General features: G+C 35.4%; 1 protein-coding gene across 3 annotated transcripts in view; it reads left to right on the top strand.

Moving 5' to 3' along the window:
• sugt1 (SGT1 homolog, MIS12 kinetochore complex assembly cochaperone) overlaps positions 1–22,259 on the top strand; it is a 124,780-nt gene that overhangs the window by 94,647 nt on the left and 7,874 nt on the right. For 2 of the 3 annotated variants that reach the window (XM_067403921.1, XM_067403922.1), the window contains exons 5-9: positions 2,373–2,443; positions 3,299–3,352; positions 3,478–3,506; positions 3,744–3,766; positions 3,897–3,993. In XM_067403921.1, coding sequence (XP_067260022.1) covers positions 2,373–2,443; positions 3,299–3,352; positions 3,478–3,506; positions 3,744–3,766; positions 3,897–3,993 — 274 coding nt within the window. Of the gene's footprint in view, positions 1–2,372; positions 2,444–3,298; positions 3,353–3,477; positions 3,507–3,743; positions 3,767–3,896; positions 3,994–20,417; positions 20,440–21,779; positions 21,851–22,259 lie in introns of all 3 variants that reach the window. The other variant, XM_067403920.1, reaches the window with a different exon arrangement.

Genomic DNA, 22,259 nt, shown 5'->3' on the forward strand with positions numbered 1-22,259 from the left:
TGACACCTTTGAAAGACACATGCAATGATTAATGCATCCACAGTGTTTTTCCCACAGGATTTTGTGAGACTATAGTGGGTGGACATCGGTTCCTCTAGGGGGGTAATTTTGTACATTTTAAATTTAAATGCATGAATCTAGTGCATTCTAAGAGCAAAATTAAGTGACTAGATCAATGAAGAAATGTTATCTTGTAAACAATTTTGTGCTCTAAAAGTAATTTATTTTTTGGGCACATAAGTCATGTACACAACATAAAGTAGGCTAAATGAGAGTTCATAAGTGGTCAAACATGTAGAGTACACATTTAAACCATTAAAAATATGTAGCAGAAGAGGTTACCTTTGTTGAATTAATTTATTAGTGGGAGCCTGTGACTGTATTTGTGGAACTGGTCACTCTTTGATTTAACCAATCCAGAATGCACTAAACTTCATTATAAATAAAAATAACAAATGAATAAAAATATATATAAATAAGCTGACCAATAAATAAATAAGTAAACTAGGTGAGTATATAATTCAGCGGCAAAAAGCATTCTAGCCTAATTCTTGGAAGAAGAAAAAGCTATGGAATGGCTTCAGATGACTTTGAATATAGTGCACGAAAACTTAATTGGTGCTAGTCTACTTATTTTGCTCTATGACTCCCACTTTTGCCATATAAAGGAACGCAATTATCAGACAGTCATTTAAATATTGCGTCATATCCGTATTCATATTTTGCGGGCCGCCACAGTCTAGTCAATGTATGGGAAACACTGATCCATGGCCAGGATATAAAGGGTGACATGATTATAAAAGTGTACACTTAAATACACTTTAATTTATTTAGTTGTAACAAAATTATTAAAACTATTTGGAGAAAGAGATGTTTAATGTAACAAAATGTCAGTCATCTTGTGATAGCAAAATATAACTAGGCCTAGACTACTTGTTCTGAGCAGGTGTCAATGAACAGGCTGTAAAACTGTTGTCTAATTTCACACTCATGAAAAACTGAAGCTGATTATCTGATTATCTAACAGCAGTCAAGTTGTCATTGTTTGTGTCAAACAAGTTGTGAATTTGTTGTAACGTTAAAACAGGAGATCATTACTCTGTGCTCAAAGTGATGCTCAGAGCTCCAGTGGTTTCCTCTGTGGGTGAAAGAGGACGATGGTGAACAATTCCAGGATATGCTTTTTTTTCATTGGTTGTTGCGTTAAATCTTACCCAGATACAATAGTGCTATTTTCTGATTGGCTATTGTGTAGCCTCTTTTTTTCTTTTTGATTGGCTGATAAGTGTCAGGTTCGAGACACGCTTGATTCCTGCCCTGTTCCATAGAGAGAGCGGCGCAGCGGCATATTAAATCTATGATAGTTTTTTTTTCGTGAGAAATACAATGTGTGGCGGGAGTGCGTGACAAAAGACCGAAATGACCGAAAAAGACAGTTTACAAATATCACTAAAAATATCATGATATCATGGATCATGTCAATTATTATTGCTCCATCTGCCGTTTTTCGCTGTTGTTTTTGCTTGCTTACCTAGTCTGATGATTCAGCTGTGCACAGATCCAGACGTTAATACTGGCTAGTGTAATGCCGTGAACATGGGCTGGCATATGCAAATATTGGGTGCGTACACCCCGACTGTTACGTAACAGTCAGTGTTATGTTGAGATTCGCCTGTTCTTCGGAGGTCTTTTAAACAAATGAGATTTATACAAGGAGGAAACAATGGAGTTTGAGACTCACTGTATGTCATTTCCATGTACTGAACTCTTGTTATTCAACTATGCCTAGATAAATTCAATTTTTAATTCTAGGGCACCTTTAATAAATTTAGCATTTTCTATGTACTATACGTAAACATCTTTTATGTAAAATATCTTACTCAGGACAGTACTAAATAAAAAATAACATGCATGTTGTATGATCTCTTTTGTTAAAATTATTCACATATTCAGATTTTGCAAGTGGTTCCCATATTTTTCATGCAACTGTAAATGTAATTTTTACTGTGCTACTTTATGTATATCTGATTTACAATGACAAAAATCTGTGAGAAATATAATGACCCAAAGACAAAAGAACTGATAAAAATAAGCTGTTTTGTAGGAGCAATAGCCTTCCTTCATTAATGACAACATCAGCGACTAGTCGATGTTGACTCAACTTTCATCACATAAATGTCTAATTTAAAAAATCTGAAGTTTTTCAACCCCTAGTGCAAACATGAATATCTAATTTTAAAGCTGTTTAGGATTTTAGAAAAAGAGAGAGGTGTGTGATATGTCAGGATGTTTGCTGCATACCAAATGACTCCAAATGACTATAAATAACAGGCGTAATGTGTTTAATGCCTGATGTGTTATTCTTTTTGAAGAATTGCAGAATATCATCTACATAACTTCACTGCTGCTCTTCAGGCCCTCACAGCTGGAAAAGAGCTTGATTGTAAGTGTCAGTGAGTTCATGTCTGTGCTTAAGTATACAGTTTAAAGGTGGCGTAGCATTACTTTATTGTGATTATGGGTAAGACTAGGTGGTATGGCTAGGCGATATGTTTTCTATTTATATCTAAATATTTAGCACAACATACTTTATGTAAATATGTGCTGTGCGCCATCCTCCCTATGACAAGATAAACAACAAACACGTTCTGTAAAGTTTGCTTTGGCAAGCTGTTTCTAACTCCTAAAAACAAACTTCATTTTGGACTAATTTATTCACCTTTCAGAGAGATTTGCAGTTTTGGATCCAAAATCGGTCATTCTTGTGATTTTTTTTTTTTTTTTTTTTTTTTTTTTTTTTCCCTAGATCCGATGAGTTTTTAAAAATGTAGGGGGGAGGGGGGATGGGTTCTGCGAGAACAGTCTTTGGACAGGAGACCGATCACCACAGATCCTTTTGTATCTGTGGTGATTATCTAAACAAGGCTTTTGACTGGAAATTGGCTGTAAAATCATCTAGTGTACGTCGCCTTAAACTGAAAAATTTGTGTATGATTCTGTGGGGGCAAAAAAAAAGAAAAAAGATACCAGGTCTAAATAGGAATAATGCAGTTGAAGTGTAATTGGAACAAATCTATTCATTTCATTCTAAATTCATGAGAGGTTTTGCAACATGTAGAAGTGCATTAAATGTGAGATGTTAGATTGCTGTCCATTTATAGACTCCATGATAGTGAGTTTATTGATGCTTTTAATCAGATATTGTTGAATTGTAGTTGAAAGATCAGCCATTTCACAGTGATCTTCATTCGTTTTGCATGTAAAATACTGCATTTTGATATGTATTTGTCTTACAAAGGCTCTGTTGAAGGATTTCAAACATGGATCCAGCACTGTGAGAACGAAATGGCGAGTATGTATAACTTCACCAGGCCTTTCCATCCATGTGTCACATGCATTTTCTACATTAGTCAATATGAAGTGTAATTTTTGTGTTTTTTTCTTCAACTTATACCCTTTTGTTCTCTGAATTTTCAGCACACGTTCCAGACAATACTTCAGATTTGGTACGCATGTTTTTTGTCTTTCCCTGTATTTAAGTGAGCTCTTATTAAAGAATAATTTGCTATAACTGCCTTTTTCTTGCTTGGTTTTTATCATTTTATATTTGTTTGTTGTATTTCATAAAATGGAGTCCTTAGAAACATGAGAGATGAGAAGTCTGTAAAACTGTGTTTGGTGATGTGTTTGTCTTTTTCTCCTTGGTTTCCACTGGATTGCACAATTGACTGTTTAAACAACAGAAAACTACAACCCTTTCTGTCAAGTAAGTAGTAATGATTGTCACGGTTTTATTTTACACCCACTTTTCATCTTTTAGTTGTTACACAAATTATGATTCAATATATTAAGATACGCAAAAATCATGTGACATTTGAGTACCTACTCTACTTCAGACATGACTGGTACCAGACAGAGTCTCATGTTGCAGTGATCATCATGGTAAAAAACGCCAAGAAGGAGGATGTAACTGTCTGCTTTGGTGAGAGAGAGGTAATGTTCTTGCTTTTCTTCATGTCACTTATGTATTCATCATGCTACACTTTAACATGATTAAACTTTCATCATTAACATGATGAAAGTTTTAAAGTTCTAAATGTTGAAAAGATGCCAACAAATAAAATTTATATGAATAAAACATTTAAACTTCAATTAAGTTGCCAGTTGGCTTGCAGGAACTTACTGAAGAAAGACAAATGGGCATTACATGCTCAACGACACTTGATGTTTTCAGCACAGTAGCATACAAGTACAAGTCCACATTCCAAATTAATGGAATGAGAGCAAGAAAATGACATCAATTATCCATTGATCATCAGTAATTACATCCATCTTATTCCTCTCTTTTAGATAATAGAGGAAAACCAAATTGTCTCCTCTTTTTTTAAAGTGGCTTACTCACCGGCCACTTTATTAGGTACACCTTGCTAGTAATAGGTTGGAACTTCTTTAATTCTTCAGAACTTCCTTAATTCTTTGTGGAATAGATTCAACAAGGTGCTGGAAACATTCCTCAGAGATTTTGGTCCATAGTGTCATAATAGCATCACGCAGTTGCTGCTGAATTATTGGCTGCACATCCATGATGCAAATCTCCCATTCCACCACATCACAAAGGTGTTCTATTCTATTAAGATCCTGTTGACTGTTGAGGCCATTTGAGTATAGTGAACTCATTGTTATCCTGCTGGAAGTAGCCATTAGAAGATGGGTACACTGTGGTCATTGAGTGTGTTTACATGCACCCTCATAATGCGATTATAATAGGATTTTGCCAATATTGTGATTAAACTTTACCTCATGTAAACGCAATACTTTGATCAAACTAATGCAATTAAGCTCATAATCGTATTAACTATGTTTTCATTAAACTATGTGGCGCATGCCAGTTTTAATTGCAATAAACACAACTTAATCACATTTTTACCTCTCTGACCAAGTGTGCATTGCATGTGCTTGGTTCTACACTGATGCTGTGTATTTTTCACACAACTTCATGAAGTCTTTTTCTGAAATTTTCTCTTCTCCAAATCACAAAATCCTGTCAACACATCTCGCTACGCAGTCTCTGCTCCGCATCTTCATCCAGATGGTGCAAAGAATGCAACGGCAGCTTAGGCAAACCCAACATCGCAATTTTCATCACACCGCAGAATAATATCCAGTATGTCCATAAATGTGTTTTGAATTTGATGGGAGTAGATTAAAACAATAGCCAGTAACATGCATACTGTATACTTAGTGTGTTACAACCATACTTATTTCATTACTTATCAAAATAATTAAAATTACATGTAAACTGGAGTGAAGAGTTCTGGGCAGCGTTTCCCAAAAGCATCGTAAGCCTAAGTTGATCATAGCTCCATTGGTTTCAATGGAGCTACGATCAACTTAAGCTTACGATGCTTTTGGGAAATGCTGCCCTGCTCGTGTCATGTAAACATCTTGCTGCGATTAAGTCCTTACTCTGATTATTAGAAAATAATCACATTATTGGTTTACATGTAATCATAGTCATTAAGAAATGAACATGTTAGTAACCATACTTAAGTAGGCTGTAGCATTTAAACAATGCTCAATTGGTAAGGGGCCCAAAGTGTGCCAAGAAAATATCCCCCACACCATTACACCACCACCAGCAGCCTGAACCGTTGATACAAGGCAGGATGGATCCATGTTTTCATGTTGTTTATGCCATATTCTAACCCTACCATCTGAATATCGCAGCAGAAATTGATACCCATCAGACCAGGCAACGTTTTTCTAAACTTCTATTGTCAAAAATTTTGTTGAGCTTGTGCGAATTGTAGCCTCAGTTTGCTGTTCAAGAGTGGCACTAGTGTGGTTTTCTGCTGCTGTAGCCCAACTGCTTCAAGGTTTGTTGTGTTGTGCATTCAGAGATACTGTTCTACTTACCTCGGTTGTAAAGAGTGGTTATTTATATTTACTGTTGCCTTTCTATCAGCTCAAACCAGTCTGGCCATTATCCTCTGACCTCTGGCATCAACAAGGTATTTTCACCCAGAACTGCCACTCTCTTCTAGTGAGTAGTAACACACACACACTACAAACCGGAGAGACACCCGGAGCAGTGGGCTGCCATTTGCTATGATGCCTGGGGAGCGATTGCTGCCTTGCTCAAGGGCACCTCATGAGTGGAAGAGAGTGCTGTTCATTCACTAGATTCCACCTAGATTTTCCCTGCCGGTATTACAAGTCTGACTCTAACCATTAGGACACAACTGACCTAGTGCCAGGGAAGTGCAAATTCAGTGATGCTTGGCTCTGAGCTACATTAAAAAATGGTTAATCAAAGTTCGAACAAATACCTGCCTAATAAAGTAGCATTTATAAGTGCTGCACTGCTTTGTTTACAGAGGTAACTGAGGAAACCATTATACACTATATTGCAAAAGTTTTGGGTCCTTTACATGAACATGAACTTTAATGACATCCCATTCTTAATCCGTAGGGTTTAATATGGAGTTGGCCCACCCTTTGCAGCTATAACAGCCTCAATTCTTCTCAGAAGGCTTTTCACAAGGTTTAGGAGTGTGTTTATGGGAATTTTTGACCATTCTTCTAGAAGCGCATTTGTGAGGTCAGGCAGTGATGTTGGGGAGAAGGCCTGGCTTGCAGTCTCCACTCTAATTCATCCCAAAGGTGTTCTATTGGGTTGAGGTCAGGACTCTGAGTTTTGTGTGGAGGAACTTGACTGGCCTGCACACTCATCCATGTCTTTATGGACCTTGCTTTGTGCACTGGTGCGCAGTCATGTTGGAACAGGAAGGGACCATCCCCAAACTGTTCCCACAAAGTTGGGAGCATGAAATTGTCCAAAATGACTTGGTATGCTGAAGCATTAAGAGTTCCTTTCATTGGACTAAGGGGCCAAGCCCAACCCCTGAAAAACAACCCAACTTTTTTTGCCGACTTTTGCGCACTGTGTGCCTCAGCATGCGTTAATAATAATAATAATACCTTTATTTTATATAGCGCCTTTAAAAGTGGCTTTCTCAAAGCGCTTTACAAAAAAACATAACAGAGAAAACAACACATTTAAATACAAAAAATACACATCAAAGAAATAAAAACAAAATAAAATGATAAATCAAGTAAAAGCAATCCTAAAATAGTATGTCTTAAGAAGAGATTTAAAAGTCACTAATGTGTTTGCTTCCCTGATGTCAGATGGAAGAGAGTTCCAAAGCCTAGGAGCATAGGAAAAAAATGCTCTATCACCCCTGGAGCGAAGCCGTGTCTTAGGAACAACTAAGAGTCCACTCTGAGAGGAACGCAGATTTCGACATGGAGTGTAAGGCATTAAAAGATCAGTCAAGTACTGAGGAGCCAGATCATGCAAAGCCTTATATGTTAACATAAGGACTTTAAAATCAATACGATACCTGACAGGAAGCCAGTGCAAAGACTTCAAGACAGGGGTAATATGATCACCAGCCCTGACCCCAGACAGAACTCCAGCAGCCGAATTTTGTAAATACTGAAGTTTGTTGAGTAATTTTAATTTTATTTAGATACTCCAGCTAAAAGACCATTACAATATTCCAGACGTGAAAAGACAAAAGAATTTATCAACTTCTCAGCCACAGCAAAGGACAACATAGGACGTAAACGTGCTATATTCCTGAGGTGAAAAAAGGATGTCTTAACCGTAATCTGAACAAAAGGCTCAAATGACAGCGTGGCATCGAAGATGACACCAAGATTTTTTAGTTTGCCTTGAAACTCCAAGGTGACACCATCAACAGACAGATTAAGAGAACCACCAGCATTTCTCAGTTGATGAGGAGAGCCTAAGAGCATAATGTCCATTTTGGAGCCATTTGAAGACAGAAAATGATTAGACATCCAATTCTTGATCTCAGTGATACAGTTGGAAAGATGCACAATGTCCACATGTTGACCTGGTCTTGAATGGATATAAATCTGCGTATCATCGGCATAAAAGTGATAATGTCTAGAGATCTGAGTAGTTGACCAAGTGGATAAATATACATACTAAACAGTAATGGACCCAATACTGACCCCTGTGGGACACCAGTATGTACAGAACCAACTTTGGACCTATAGCCACCCATAGAAACAAATTGACTGCGGTCAGTAAGATAAGACCTAAACCAGTCAAGAACTGTCTCTGACAAACCAAATACAGTTTCCAGACGATTAAGTAATAATGTATAATCAATAGTATCAAAGGCAGAACTAAGATCCAAGAGAACGAGAAGAGACAGGGAGCCTGAGTCGGAAGCTACTAGCAAGTCATTAGTGACTTTAACCAACGCGGTCTCTGTGCTGTGTAGTTTCCGAAACCCCGATTGATGGGGCTCAAATAAGTTATTTTCAATTAAGTGATTGTTCAGTTGGGCTGCAACCACACCCTCCAAGATTTTAGCCAGGAATGGAAGATTTGAAATTGGGCGATAATTTGAAAGAGCATTCACATCAGAATTTTGCTTTTTTAAAATGGGAGTGACAGCAGCAGTTTTAAGTGCTGCTGGTACGACACCAGTTGACAAAGATTTATTCATTTATTATAGCAAGAACTGAGGGACATAAAGGACCAAAGCAAGATTTGAATAAATTACAAGGCAAAGGATCAAGTATGCAAGTGGAAGCTTTCATACGAGAAACATGCTTGCAGAGTAACTTAGGTTGTAATGCAGTAAATTTGGAAAATGGAGTGCCAGAAAAGCTTGGTGTAGTATCTGTTTGAACAGCAGATCCAGAAGAACTATGAATATTTGTGCGAATATTATCAATCTTCTCGCTGAAAAATTTGAGAAACTCATTGCACAACCAATCAGATGCAATCAAAGAACTGACACCATCTATATTAAGTATACTATTAATTGTGTGAAAAAGCTGTCTAGGGTTATTTTGATTATTTTCAATAATATTTGATAAATATGTTGATCTTGCAGTTTCAATAGCTACTCTGTATTGTGTCAAACAGCTTTTCCAAGCTTGATGAAACACATTTAGACCAGAGCAACGCCACTTTCGCTCCAATTTCCGACATGCTACCTTCTGGGAACGCAAATCCTCATTATACCAAGGGGATGACTGTACAAATGAGACATTACGTGTTTTTATGGGAGCAAAGTTGTCCAAGTTGGCTGTAAGGACATTGTTAAACATAGTGATTTTATCCTCGAGGAGCAGACATCATAGCATTTAAGGAAGAGACAATCCAATTAGCAAAAATAACATGATCAATTGATTGCCATTTACGGAATGAAATAGATCGTGAAGTTTCTCTATTAGAAAGTGATACCTCAATATTAAAAAAGATAGCAAAATGGTCCGAAAGACCAACATTCACAGCAGAAAAATTAGAGAGAAAAGAGTCATTTGCAATGACTAAATCCAGTGTATGCCCCTTACATTGAGTGGGAACATTTACAAACTGAGAAAGATTAAAACAGTCCAAGAGTGACAGAAAATCCTTGGCCATGCTACAGGCTGTCTGATCTACATGTATGTTAAAATCACCCAGGATCAAAATTCTCTTAAATTTGACAGACAATATAGACAGAAGATTAGCAAACTCAGGGAGAAAATCCTTATTTGGTTTTGGAGGTCTATAAATAGTGACCATAGCAGCACTGTGAGCAGCATGAGAAGCAGATACATTTAAAACAAGGCATTCAAATGTTTTAAAAGGAGGCACGGACACAGGGTGTATCTTGTATTGTAGTTTATAGACCACTATAATACCCCCACCTCTACCTGTAGTCCGGGAGACATCAAAGAGTCCGTAGCCCGCTGGAGTCAGCTGATTAAAAAGACCATCGTCCTGTTTGTGCAAAGTTTCAGTAAGAAACAATAAGTCCAGTTTTTTGTCCATGATAAAATCCGACAGAAGCAAGGGTTTATTGTTCACCGAGCGCACGTTTAATAACGCGGCATTTAAGGGGCTTACAGTCACCGCAGCGCAGGATTTCAACTCACCTGGCAAAACTGACAAGTTAGTAAAATCAACACCAGAATAAGACGGTCCTTTAGTCCTTCGTCGACAGTTCAGAACTGGGATGGAAGAAGACGAGGTAGAGACATAGTTTCGTCCTGAGCTACGATGAATGTACCGCTTGGGCCGTAACAATCCAGCCCTGTCACAGTGATCGTAGATGTCTTTAGACAGGAAATAATTCCGCTTCAGGGATAACGGCTGCAGGGAGGTGTACTGCAAGGCCATTTTCATTGAAGCCGTGTCAACACCGGCTCCAAGCAGGCCTACCCATGAGTCCACAGAGCAAATCGTAAGCCTCCAGGTCAGCACCAAAAGAAGCAAAATCCTGGCGTACATAGGTAGAGTACACCGCATCGTGGCAAAAACGTAAGATGATAGAAGATGTTTACATAGCACACATTCGGGGAGCGGAGCGGCAGCCAAACGCGCCAGCGTACCCAGCTTTGGATGCCCCGTTGACCCCGCTCTGTGAGTTTATGTGGCCTACCACTTCATGGCTGAGTTGCTATTGTTCCCAATTGCTTCCACTTTGATACCACTAACAGTTGACTGTGGAATATTTAGTAGTGAGGAAATTTCACGAATGGACTTATTGTGCAGGTGGCAACCTATCACTGTACAAAGCTTGAATTCACTGAGCTCCTGAGAGCGACCCATTCTTTCAAAAATGTTTGTAGAAGCAGTCTGCATGCCTAGGTGCTTTTTTTATACACCTGTGGCCATGGAAGTGATTGGAACACCTGAATTAAATGATTTGGTAGGGTGCACCAATACTTTTGGCAATATAGTGTATTTCTGCTGTTCCATAAACGCCATCTACTGTCAGAGATTGAAACTACATTTTCATTCAGCTCATCTCCCGTTTTTGTTCAGACCAATATGAAGAACAACCCATATTTTCACGCAGCATTGTAAATGTTAACTAGTGGATTGAGCTAATGTGCTTTCAAATGTAGAATGTTCACAATGTAGAATAATAAGTAGGGCTGGGACAATAAATTGATTCATCTAGATTTGTGGATTGATTCTGATATTTTCCGAATGCATTGTGATTCTCTCTTGAATTGATTCTGAAATTTGCTTCAACCTTTTCAAAATTTATGAATGATTATTTTATAGAAGGATCAAGTGGTGTGTATAAGGAATTGGAAGCAAGCAGAACACAGCTGCTACTGGCACGCAGTGCCATCTGTTGTTAAAATCTAAGCTCAGAATCGATCTAGAATCATTTCTCGATTCACGACTCAACGATTTATTGTCCCAGTCCTAATAATAAGGTATCTAGAATCAGTGTTGGGTACGTTACTTTAAAAAAGTTATTATAGTTACTAGTTACTTCTCACAAATAGTAATGGAGTTAGTAACGGAGTTACATCATTATAAAAGTAACTAATTACAAGGGAAAGTAACCATTGCATTACTTTTTTAAAAAAGTAAAATAACTTGAATGCCCCCAATATTAAAGGGCACCTATTATGCCCCTTTTTACAAGATGTAATATTGGTCTTGGGTGTCCCCAGAATGTATTTGTGAAGTTTCAGCACAAAATACCCCACAGTTAATTTATTATAACCATTTGAAAATGTCATTTTTGGGGCCTGTTTTAAAAAGAGCTGTTTTGGTGTGTACCACCTTAAATATAAATGAGCTGCATATCCCCGCCCTGCCTTTGGATGAGGGTGTAACTTGCATACCTATGGCAATAAACAGTCGGTAATGCAGAATGGCTGAGAGACCCGCTGTTTTGTATGGCATTCAGCCGTACATGTTTGAACTGGAATCATACCCAGATGATGAAGAGACTCCGGCAGAAGAAACACAATTGAGAATGGAGCAGGACGTCTCTGAATGGTTATTTGATACATTTATGTACTTGTAGAGTTTTAATCGCATCCCCTTTGCAATTATGGATGTGCAACACACACACACACTGTGATAACGTTCGCGCAATTTTTTGAAACTACAAACACAAATACTGTGATAACGTTTGCTAAGTACGTTAGATACACACTATACAAACAAGGTTTAAATTATATACACAGACATTCTACGACGACGACGACGACAACTAGACGCATTTGTTATTGAATTGGCTGACATCGATTGAAATGACTATTTGCTCAAAAAACATTAAATACACTTACTTCTTCTGGAGGTGACGTTGGATAGCGAACAGTAGGCAACGATCCACACTTGAGGATTAACTTTGAAGCAAGACCTGCTTTGAATTGACCCTCGTTCTCAAAACAGTCAGTCAAAAAATGATTTGCGCAAACATAAAGGTATTTTGGGATTTTGAGTGGCGCCTTTCCTTCGTAAATAAAATCCATCGTAAATAAAATCCATCCACTGCGTTTTCAGTGGCTCTGATGTCGGAAGTAAGTGAAAACTGCTATGTTCATTATTACATCCCACAACAGAACACTTATGTTTCTTAGGAGACATTACCGGCTGTCGTTGAAACAATGGAGGATGGTTGACAGATCACCGACGGCGGGGTCTATGCCAAAACCAGATTGTCAATCAAACCACGTGGGTGGGGCTTAGCGCAATTCTACGTCATAGTGAGAGCAATCTTAGAACAGGGCGTTCTGAGACAGTGCTTATGAATTATTGAGATTGTAAAAAAAACACTGGGTGGATTTTTCTCATTCTAGGGTGGTTTTGCTCACACACTGCCAACACACATTTATGGTCAAACACCATGTAAAAGTGAATTTTGCATAATAGGTGCCCTTTAAATATAAGTCTAAGAATAAATTATTCTTGATCCTACTGGTGACTCATGATCCGCTCGAAATTCCATGAAATTAAATTTCTCTGTATTGTACAATAGAAAATGTACTTTCATATTAATGTTTAAATAGTCCTATGTTATGTTTTAAATTCATTTACTTGATTATGAAAAGTGAACGGCATGAGTAAGATGCATCATAAGATGCGCAATATATCGGGAGGCATGGAGTGGGTTAGACATGATTTTGACCACTTCATTAAGTTTTGTTTTGTAGAAAGCCTTTCTTTAATGTGAATTTCGTTTTGTAAAAATTGTATCTTAATTTTACTCAATGTTTCATCAACCAATTGCCTGGATTTAATAAATAAGAAACAAATATAGTAGACAATATAATCATGGCATGCGCGGGCGCGGGCGCGATCACTGGCACGTGAACTGGAGCGCGACTTATACGTTAAATGAACCGAAACTCAGCGGCTGCTTGCCTCGCAGACATGAGAAATATATCTACAGAAAGCTTGAAATATCTAAAAACGAAAAGAAATGGGCTACTCTGATTATGTAGCCTAATCCGAATAATATGTGGATTTTCTCGAGGCACGTCCAGTAGCCTATGCGGAGATGATGAGAGTCAGCAATGTCAACTTCATCTTCGCAGCCGACACTGATTCAGAAAACATTACTTTATTAATAAACAATTAAAATATCTCCTTGCTGTTTTGGTCACATTCATAATTATTACTTTTGCCAGTTCTTTATGGCAAGCTTTATGCTTACGCTTGAGTGCTATATAGGCTAGCCTATATTATACATAAACGCTCATTATTATGGTTCATTCTCTCCAGTATTTAAGAAATTAAATGAATATAGATGTGATTAGTCAACTAATGGCTTAAATGAATAACTACTAGTCGACTAGAAAAACTTATTTCACATATTCGATCCAGCATGTCACAAAGGGTATTCTGGTTTGACCTCGCGCTCAGCTCACATGCTCACAGACGCACACACTGCACAGACACACACACAGAGCATCGTTCATTATTATCAGTTTAAAATTATATTTGTGTTTGACTAACCCAAGCACACACCAGATAAAAATCTTTGCAGGTCCTATATGGCTGAGAGAGAGCTTACTCTGATGAAAACCGCTTCAGTGAGCTCAATTATAGTAATGCGGCATTTTTTTTGCCAGTAACTGTAACGGCGTTGTAACGGGAGAAAAAGTAATTGGTTTGATTACTCGTTACTAAAAAAAGTAACTGCGTTAGTAACGCTGTTATTCTCATCACTATCTAGAATATATATTTTTTATATGTATGTATGTAATGTATGTTATGTATGTATGTATGTATGTATGTATGTAACCTGATCCAGCAAAATGAGTCACAGTAACCCAAATTTCAAAATTGAGATTTTGGTATCAACGGAAAGATGAGACAATAAGCTTTAAAATGATATCCTAGTCATACCTTGAATGGTTTTAAAGCTATACCCATTTGAATTATGGTCGTCTGCCCTCTTTTTCAAATTGAAAACCTGAGAAAATTGCTTTTAAAGGTTTTTTTTTTTTGCCCATTTTTTGTTTATCTTTCAAAATCCATTGCATTAAAAGGGATAAACTATTTATTTTACAGTTTAATTTGACCAAAGACATTTTTTATACATATAAATGCTAAACCAGTCTGAAGCTCAAATTATTTTAAAGTATTTATTTGAATTAACACTTTAAGACCTGCTTTTTTAGAGGTTTTTTTTTTTTTTTTTTTTTTTTTTTCTCCTGAGCGACACACACAAAAGTAAAGACTCATAACTCCAAAACTGTAGCAAGGAGAGTCAAAAGGTAGGTATCATTTGATAGAAAACATTTAAAATTTTAAGAAAATATAAATTGCATTACATTTGGACATTTTCTTGCATTACATTTGGACACAGCTGATAAAATACAAAAATATATATACTTTTTTTAAAAATAATTTTTCTTTTTTTTTTTATCTGATATGGAATATCTCAGGAACACAATAAGATCACAAAAAAAATATTTTTTGGTGATTCTCTCCTATAAGTGAGCTGCATCTGGTTCAAATTTCGTGGTGGTAGCATAAAGAATAGTTTGAAAAATTGTTGTTCATTTTTTCCGCAGCCAGGTGGCACCAACGGGCGGTAAACTCCGGTAAACTTCTCAGCACTCGTTAGGAGTTTATGAAGGTTAGATGCATTAAAAAGATGAGATTCTAAGCTTTAAAATGATATCTATTTTGTGTTATTCCACGTTGGAAAACGAACATGGATGGGTCCGGGAACATTGGATACACACTGCATCCCGGAGAGATGAGACATGTTTTTAGCCAAGTATGTTAAATCATTCCGTGAGTAATATCTTGTGATCAACGCAATATATTATATTGATTTTGGATTCATTTTAATCTTGAGAGTCTGCTTTAAATATTGATGTGCCATTTTTATGATCTGTGCATTTTTCATGAAGTTATGAGCACGTGAAATATACATACTTGTATTCAGTTAGCGGCTGTGCTGTTTTTGTTGTAAACGCATATTACTCAGACTCATTAGAGGGTGAAAACAACGCAACAGAAGCATGTTGATATGAAAGCTTAAAGTCTCTGGTTTTGTATGCAAAAAGAATTTTTGTGCTACCTATATGGATTCAATTTTTATTGGCTTTTACAGAGACACGCAAATGGGAGTTTTATTTTATAAGGCGCGCTAGTCTGACAGGAGGATGGCTGGACCAATCGCGTGCCTGTCAGTCGAAACGGGGCTTCCCATTGTTAAAAATCAGCGTTTAGGTCAGTGTGTTTACATTTCTAAGCTTTTTGATTGGTTCTATACAACGTGTAACACAATTCTAAAGCAGAGATAATGCCGTTTCAGGGGATACCGGGAAATGCTCATAAGTGACGAGAGGAGTTGAGAAGTTCATTTCCAGCGAATTTAGTAAAACCATGTCAAATTTAATTGCCATTTAAATACCTTTACTCAATTATCTGGACTACGAAACTTTGGGAGATTATTTTTGAAAGTCTGTTCTTTGAAATTAGCTTTAAAAAAAAAAAAAATTATTTTATTTTATTTTATTTTTTTCATTGTTTTTCCACATTATTGGCCAATATCTTAAAATAGAACGTTGCGACTTCAGACTCATTTCGCCAGATCGGGTCACATATTATTACACACATGTATAATCATTTAGAATTTTGACATCCATTTTCCTAAAACAAAAAAAAAATGGTTTAAAGGCTGAAAGTATAGGGCTGCAACAATGAATCGATAAAATCGGTAAAATTCGACTATTAAAAGAGTTGGGAACGAATTTCATTATCGATTCGTTGTGTTGCGCGACTATTACGCCTCTCAATAAGATGCGGAGATGTTTGAGTATAAAAAAGCACGGTTGAGCGCGAAGCAGAGCGGAGCAAAAATAAATAGCAGAGCGGAGGTAGAGGAAGGACCATTGGAGAGTAAGCAAGTTTGTGAATATTTTAAATAAACAAGGAAAAACAAAATAATAGTGATCCATATGTCATTATCTCTATTGTGGCTGCGTTCAGCGCTCGTGACATGCAAGACGCGTCGCTATGGAAACATTAAAGGCAAATGTTCTAAAATAACGGTCGCCTTAAAAAAAATACTCTGGCGGGACAGTTAGAATATTTTAAACTAAAGGGTTAAACGAAAGGGTTAATATTAATCAAACAACAAAAGACAGAGAAAATCACTCACTGATCTTTAGCTTTAATAAGGATTTATTATATATTAATTATATTTAATCCATAAGGAATGTTGTATGCAAGTTGTTATAAAGAATGCATATATTATTCATTGAAAAGAAGACATTGTGTTCTTATTTAGGAGGAGTGGTTTTATTTAATTATAAGATAATATTTTTTTATGTCACAGCAGTTAAATCTGTGTCTGTATTGCATGTTCAAATTGTAATATTATTAATATTAATAGGTTAATACAGTAGATGTTCTCCAGGAGTATATAATGGGTTTTGAAATTTTAGAGAAATTCTTAATGCATTACAATTTAACCAAACTCGGTAGATTTAGTCAACTAAAATCTTGTGATATTTAGTCAACTACTAAAACAATTCAAATGACTAAAACATGATTAAAACTGAATGGCATTTTAGTCAAAAGACTGACTAAAACTAAATAAAAATTTGCTGTCAAAATTAACACTGATCTGTTGTCATGTATTTATTCTGTGCTTTGTCCCATATTGGTTATTGTTGACAAATATATTTGCGAGTGAGTGAGTGAGTGTAGTGTAGTGTAGAGAAGTTACCGTTCAAACAAATCCTGTTAAGTTTTCTGATTTGTATTTTTCTTTATATAAAATATAAAAAAAGATGTATTGTTCTGATGGCTCAGGTCCCTTTAAACAAAAATATACATCTTTTTGTGCACTTTATAAAAAAAAAAAAAAAACTATATATTTGGCAGATGTAAAGCAAATGTTTTTTGTTTTAGTTAATTTAGTTAATTTGTTTTTTTGTGTTTTATTATTTTAACAGCTCAGGGATGTTAAAAGAGCAACCTGTTTTTGAACATTCTGAGGATTTTTTGAACTGTTAATTTGCACTGTAAGTTCTGTTTTTGAATAACAGGTTGGAAACGGGTGCATCTGAATAAATTAAATTACAGAAAAAAAAACTTTTTCATGATATTCTAATTCAAAAAGTAAAACTTAAATATATTCTATATTTATTAGACATAAAGTAAAATGTTTCCATACTTTTTTGTTTTCATTTTGATGATTACAGCTTGCTGCTCATCAAAATCAAATTATTAGAATATTTAATTTTAAGTTCTATTAAATTGCCATTCTCAGGGTATAAATACTGGGTTTACTGAGCTGCTAAGTGTATTACTGCCCTCCACAGGTCAAAGTTTGAACTAAATTGTCATATACAATATGCTAGTGCAAGTATATAACAATTAGTTCAAACTTTGTCCTGTGGAGGGCAGTAATACACTTAGTAGTGTCTACACTGCTGGAATTCTAATAGAGAAGAAGAGAGCTAGTTCAAGATGAGCATTTATTGTTAAAATGTATATAATTATTTATTTATTCATTTTTTAGAAAATGAGTGATTATTTCTCTAGATAAGACCCTTATTTCTTGTCTGGGATTGTGTAGAACACTTTGAAGCTGCACTGAAACTGTAATTTTGACCTTCAACCGTTTGGGCTCCATTGAAGTCCACTGTATGGAGAAAAATCCTGGAATGTTTTCATCAAAGACCTTAATTAATAAAAACTTAATTTTTTTTTTTTTTTTTTTGACTGAAGAAAGAAAGACATGAACATCTTGGATGACATGGGGGTGAGTAAATTATCAGGAACATTTTAATTTGAAAGTGAACTAATTACTAATTACTGAAATAATTTGAAATAATAATTTTAATTACTAAAAATAACTTTTCCATGACATTCTAATTTGAGATGCACCTGTATATGAGCTCTTTACTCCAATATATTTGTTGGAGTCATTTATATAGCCATCAACAGGGCATAGAAGGAACTACTTTTTGCCCTTATTCACCCAAACTTGTCAACAACAATATACGCAAATGTGAGTGCATTAGTGGGTAGTTGCTGAATGGAAGGTGTTTCATAAAGGTTAATTTTTTGAAATTGAGATTTATACATCATATGAAAGAATATATAAACTTTCCATTTATGTATGTTTTGTTAGGATTGGACAATATTTGGCCGAGATGCAACAATTTGAAAATCTGGAATCTGAGGGTGCAAAAAAATCGAAATATTGAGAAAATGGCATTTAAAGTTGTCCAAATGAAGTCCTTAGCAATCCACTCACAAAAATTTAAAAGCCATTGCTTTTTAGCTATTGCTACAAATATACCCGTGCAACTTATGACTGGTTTCGTGGTCCAGGGTCACATATGAGATGAGGACATGGCTTCAGCCGAAAACCAGCATAGCCAGTGCAAGTAGGCTTTGACCATTTAATTTTACTTTAACAATATATTATTTATCCATTATACTGAAGATAACTTTTTGAAGGATAATGGTTTACTTATGCCCTTTTTAGAACTTGAGCTTAACTGAACTTCAGTGTTTGTAGACGTTTTAAGAGACTGTTGTGTTGAACTTGATTTATTGCAATATTTAGGTGTTCAGTTCAGCAAAAACAAAAGGTACTAAAACAATACGCTATGGGAATTGACATTTTTCCTGATTTTAGGGAAGGTTTGCATTTAGGAAAACAACCTGTCTGACTAACGTTTTATTTATTTATTTATTTATTTATAAAATTTATAAAATTTTATTTAAAAATGCATTTTATGAATATTTAGGCCACAGTTTAACTTGATACTTTGTTGTAGGCAGTCAGAGTAAAGCTGCGCACACACTTAACGATTGTAATGCCGATTATGAATGTAAATTGATACTTATGACTGATCACGTTCAAATGCGTCCAGTCAGAGCCAGTTGCGTTCAGTCTGCGATTACAGTCTGTGTTCAAATTCCATGTGCAAGTGTTTAAATCGGCTTCAGTCGCAGGAAAAAATTGTTGTATGTTGAGCACAGTCTTAGAATGTTTTAAATAGTTACTAAATGTGTGCCCGACGGGGTTGAAAGTCAGTTCTGACTCAAAAAGAACCACATAAGCGGAAGTTTGCTGAGGGTTCTGACAAGCGAGTTGTTGACCCTATACACACATCACAGAGGACTTAATTGAGCCTGATGCAGAATGTACATTTTCTTTAATAACAAACAAAACATATTGTAAATTTACTTATGACTAGTTTTATTAAATAGTCCTACATTTTTATTAAAACATGAGGAAAAGCGTGAATTTTACTATGGTTTATTGTACATGCAGTTTATTTAAGTTAAATCAAGGAGATTATAAGAGTTTATATTCTTTCTGTATCCTTTAGACATGTAGAACATATCCATGTTTGTGCATCAACGTCTATAATGTATGCTGTAGGTTCTAAACTTTTAGGAAACTTATCTAAGATGTAGAATACTCAGTATTGGTCAGTCGTATCCAATATGAAGAATCCGCGAATGAAACTTGTCACCACAAACACCATTAGCTTGCAATAATCAGCAATATGTATTCACACAAATAACTTTATTTGAATGTTTTATTGATATAACATGACACTGAGTTGTTAGAAAAGAAATGCATAGTGACATCATTGTGTGATACAGAGCTCCGCACATGACATGCAGGAAAAAAATGGTAGGCTAAAGCGTGCACATGAACGAATTAGTAAATCTTGCTCACAGTTTAGTAAATCGAGGGAATGAATTAGTAAATCGTGAGCACAATTTACTTTTTTCCCCCTGCATGTCATGTGTTGGGCTTCGTAGCATAATGTAAGGAAAGATGAATTATTATTATTATTATTATTATTATTTTTATTTTTTTTAACCGGTTCATTGAAAAGAACTGTGACTTTAAAGCACTATTGAGTTGATGCCATGTGATTGGCTGGTCATTTTGGACATTTGCGTTAATTTGCGTTTGGGTACATTATCAAGACCTCTTTTTCTCAACTGTTCCTTATCCTATGAAACAAACATGCAATCTGATCTACTGTACAAACTAAATTTAATTCAGTTATCCACAGAATTTTGAAGGGGGTTTTATGATTTTTTTTTTTTTCTTTTTTTACAGCATCAATTTAAAGAAGAAAAATGTAAGTTTTATTGCTGCACTACTTTACAATTTTAAGTCACTTTGAAAAGTGTCTGCTAAATTAATGCATTTGTTAAATCTTGCGGACCATTAGTTTATTTGGAGAAAGTTTTTTTTTTTTTGTTTGTTTTTTTTGTGTGTGTCCAAGTACATTATTTCCTTTTAAAATAATTTGATAAATTCATGACATGAATCACTTTAATCTATTAAACCTACTTAGTTTGAATTCATTTTCAGTATAATAAATATTATTTTATGTTTTGGTATTTTAAACTCTTAAACTGTCCACACAAATGAACAGACTAAGAACTATTTAAAATGGTTTTAATAAGAAGAAATTCAAAATAAAATACTGTGGAATAATTTTGTTTCAAACCTTTGATATAAACACATTGTATAAATATATCAGTAGTTTTAAAGCTGTTGAGATTATTGAAAACTTTTGTCTGTGAATTTGTATAATTCTCAAATGTCAGGGTGGCACAACTGCAAGCATGAGTCTTTTAGTATGAATTGACAAGGTAATAACAGTTAAGCATGCTAATGCAGCATCCCAAGAATAGTTTCCAGCATATTCCCTATCATTGATAATTTTTTCAGGTGGCACAACTGATGTTCATTAGGTGGTGCAACCATGTAAATTCTTTATTTAAAACAACAAATAGTTTAAAGTAAACAAATGGCTGGATACTAGATTGTGAGTAATCAATGGATTGAATGCATTTACTGGTATAGTTGTATGATTAATTTTATAAGTAAAATCGGATGCTAAAGATAGTACATAACTGGCCAACAGAATGCAATTATTATAAATTAATATGAATAAAGGACACAACAACAGAATAATGTGTTAGACACTGTAAGAGTTACTTCACGATTTCACAATAATATTAGGAGTATATATCTACAAATATTTGGTTTTACCACCTGACAAAGGTGAAAAAAAAATAAATAATAATAATAATTTAAACACTTTGAAATGTTATTTAATTATTGAAACTTTAAACACTTTGTTCCTAACTCAAAAAATGCATTACATCAATTTTGAAAATATTAAAATAAATGATGCTTTCAAGACGTTTTCACCTTCAAACCATTGAGAGTGTTGAAGGATAAAATTATCATCTTGTCTTAAGATATATGAATATTGTGGATACTTGCTATACTTAAAGATTATAAATCTTCTGAAGGAGAACCTAGCCTTTCTATGAGGCAAGCTTAAGTGATTACTTCTATTTGACCATGTACAGTAATGATAAATATATTTCTATCATGAGAACTCTCTGATGATTTTTAGCATGGTAATGGATATGACAATGTTAATGTATTTGGTTTTGGCAGATAGATCTGCTACGCTGCTGCTGTTGATTATTGTTGCTGCTGTTGTAGATTGCTGCTGCTGCTGCTGCAGAGTGAGTACAGGAACTTGCTACTGCCAATAACATACACCAGTATGCTGCTGTGAGCATGTAAGACATACTGCTTCAGGACAAAAGGCATATAACAGTGCTTCCCAAACTGTGGGCCGTAGCGGTATTGCAGGGGGGCCGTGGATAGGCTAAATCAAGATATTAAAATAATTAAAAAAATTAAAATATTCTAATTGTTCTGAAATGTGATTTCTTCCCTCCTTATTACACAAACATAAAACATATAAAAACATTATTTTTTCACATTATAGCGAGGTGAGATACATTACTTATTTTCAAACTGACGTCAGTTGCTTAGCAGGAATTCACAGTTGGTCAATTCAATAATGTCACGGTGGAGCAGAGGATGACAATAACCCAATAACAGACCTAACTGCACTTCAAGTAAATG

The sequence above is a fragment of the Chanodichthys erythropterus genome, chromosome 12, assembly GCF_024489055.1.
Source record: "Chanodichthys erythropterus isolate Z2021 chromosome 12, ASM2448905v1, whole genome shotgun sequence".
NCBI classification, from domain to species: domain Eukaryota; kingdom Metazoa; phylum Chordata; class Actinopteri; order Cypriniformes; family Xenocyprididae; genus Chanodichthys; species Chanodichthys erythropterus.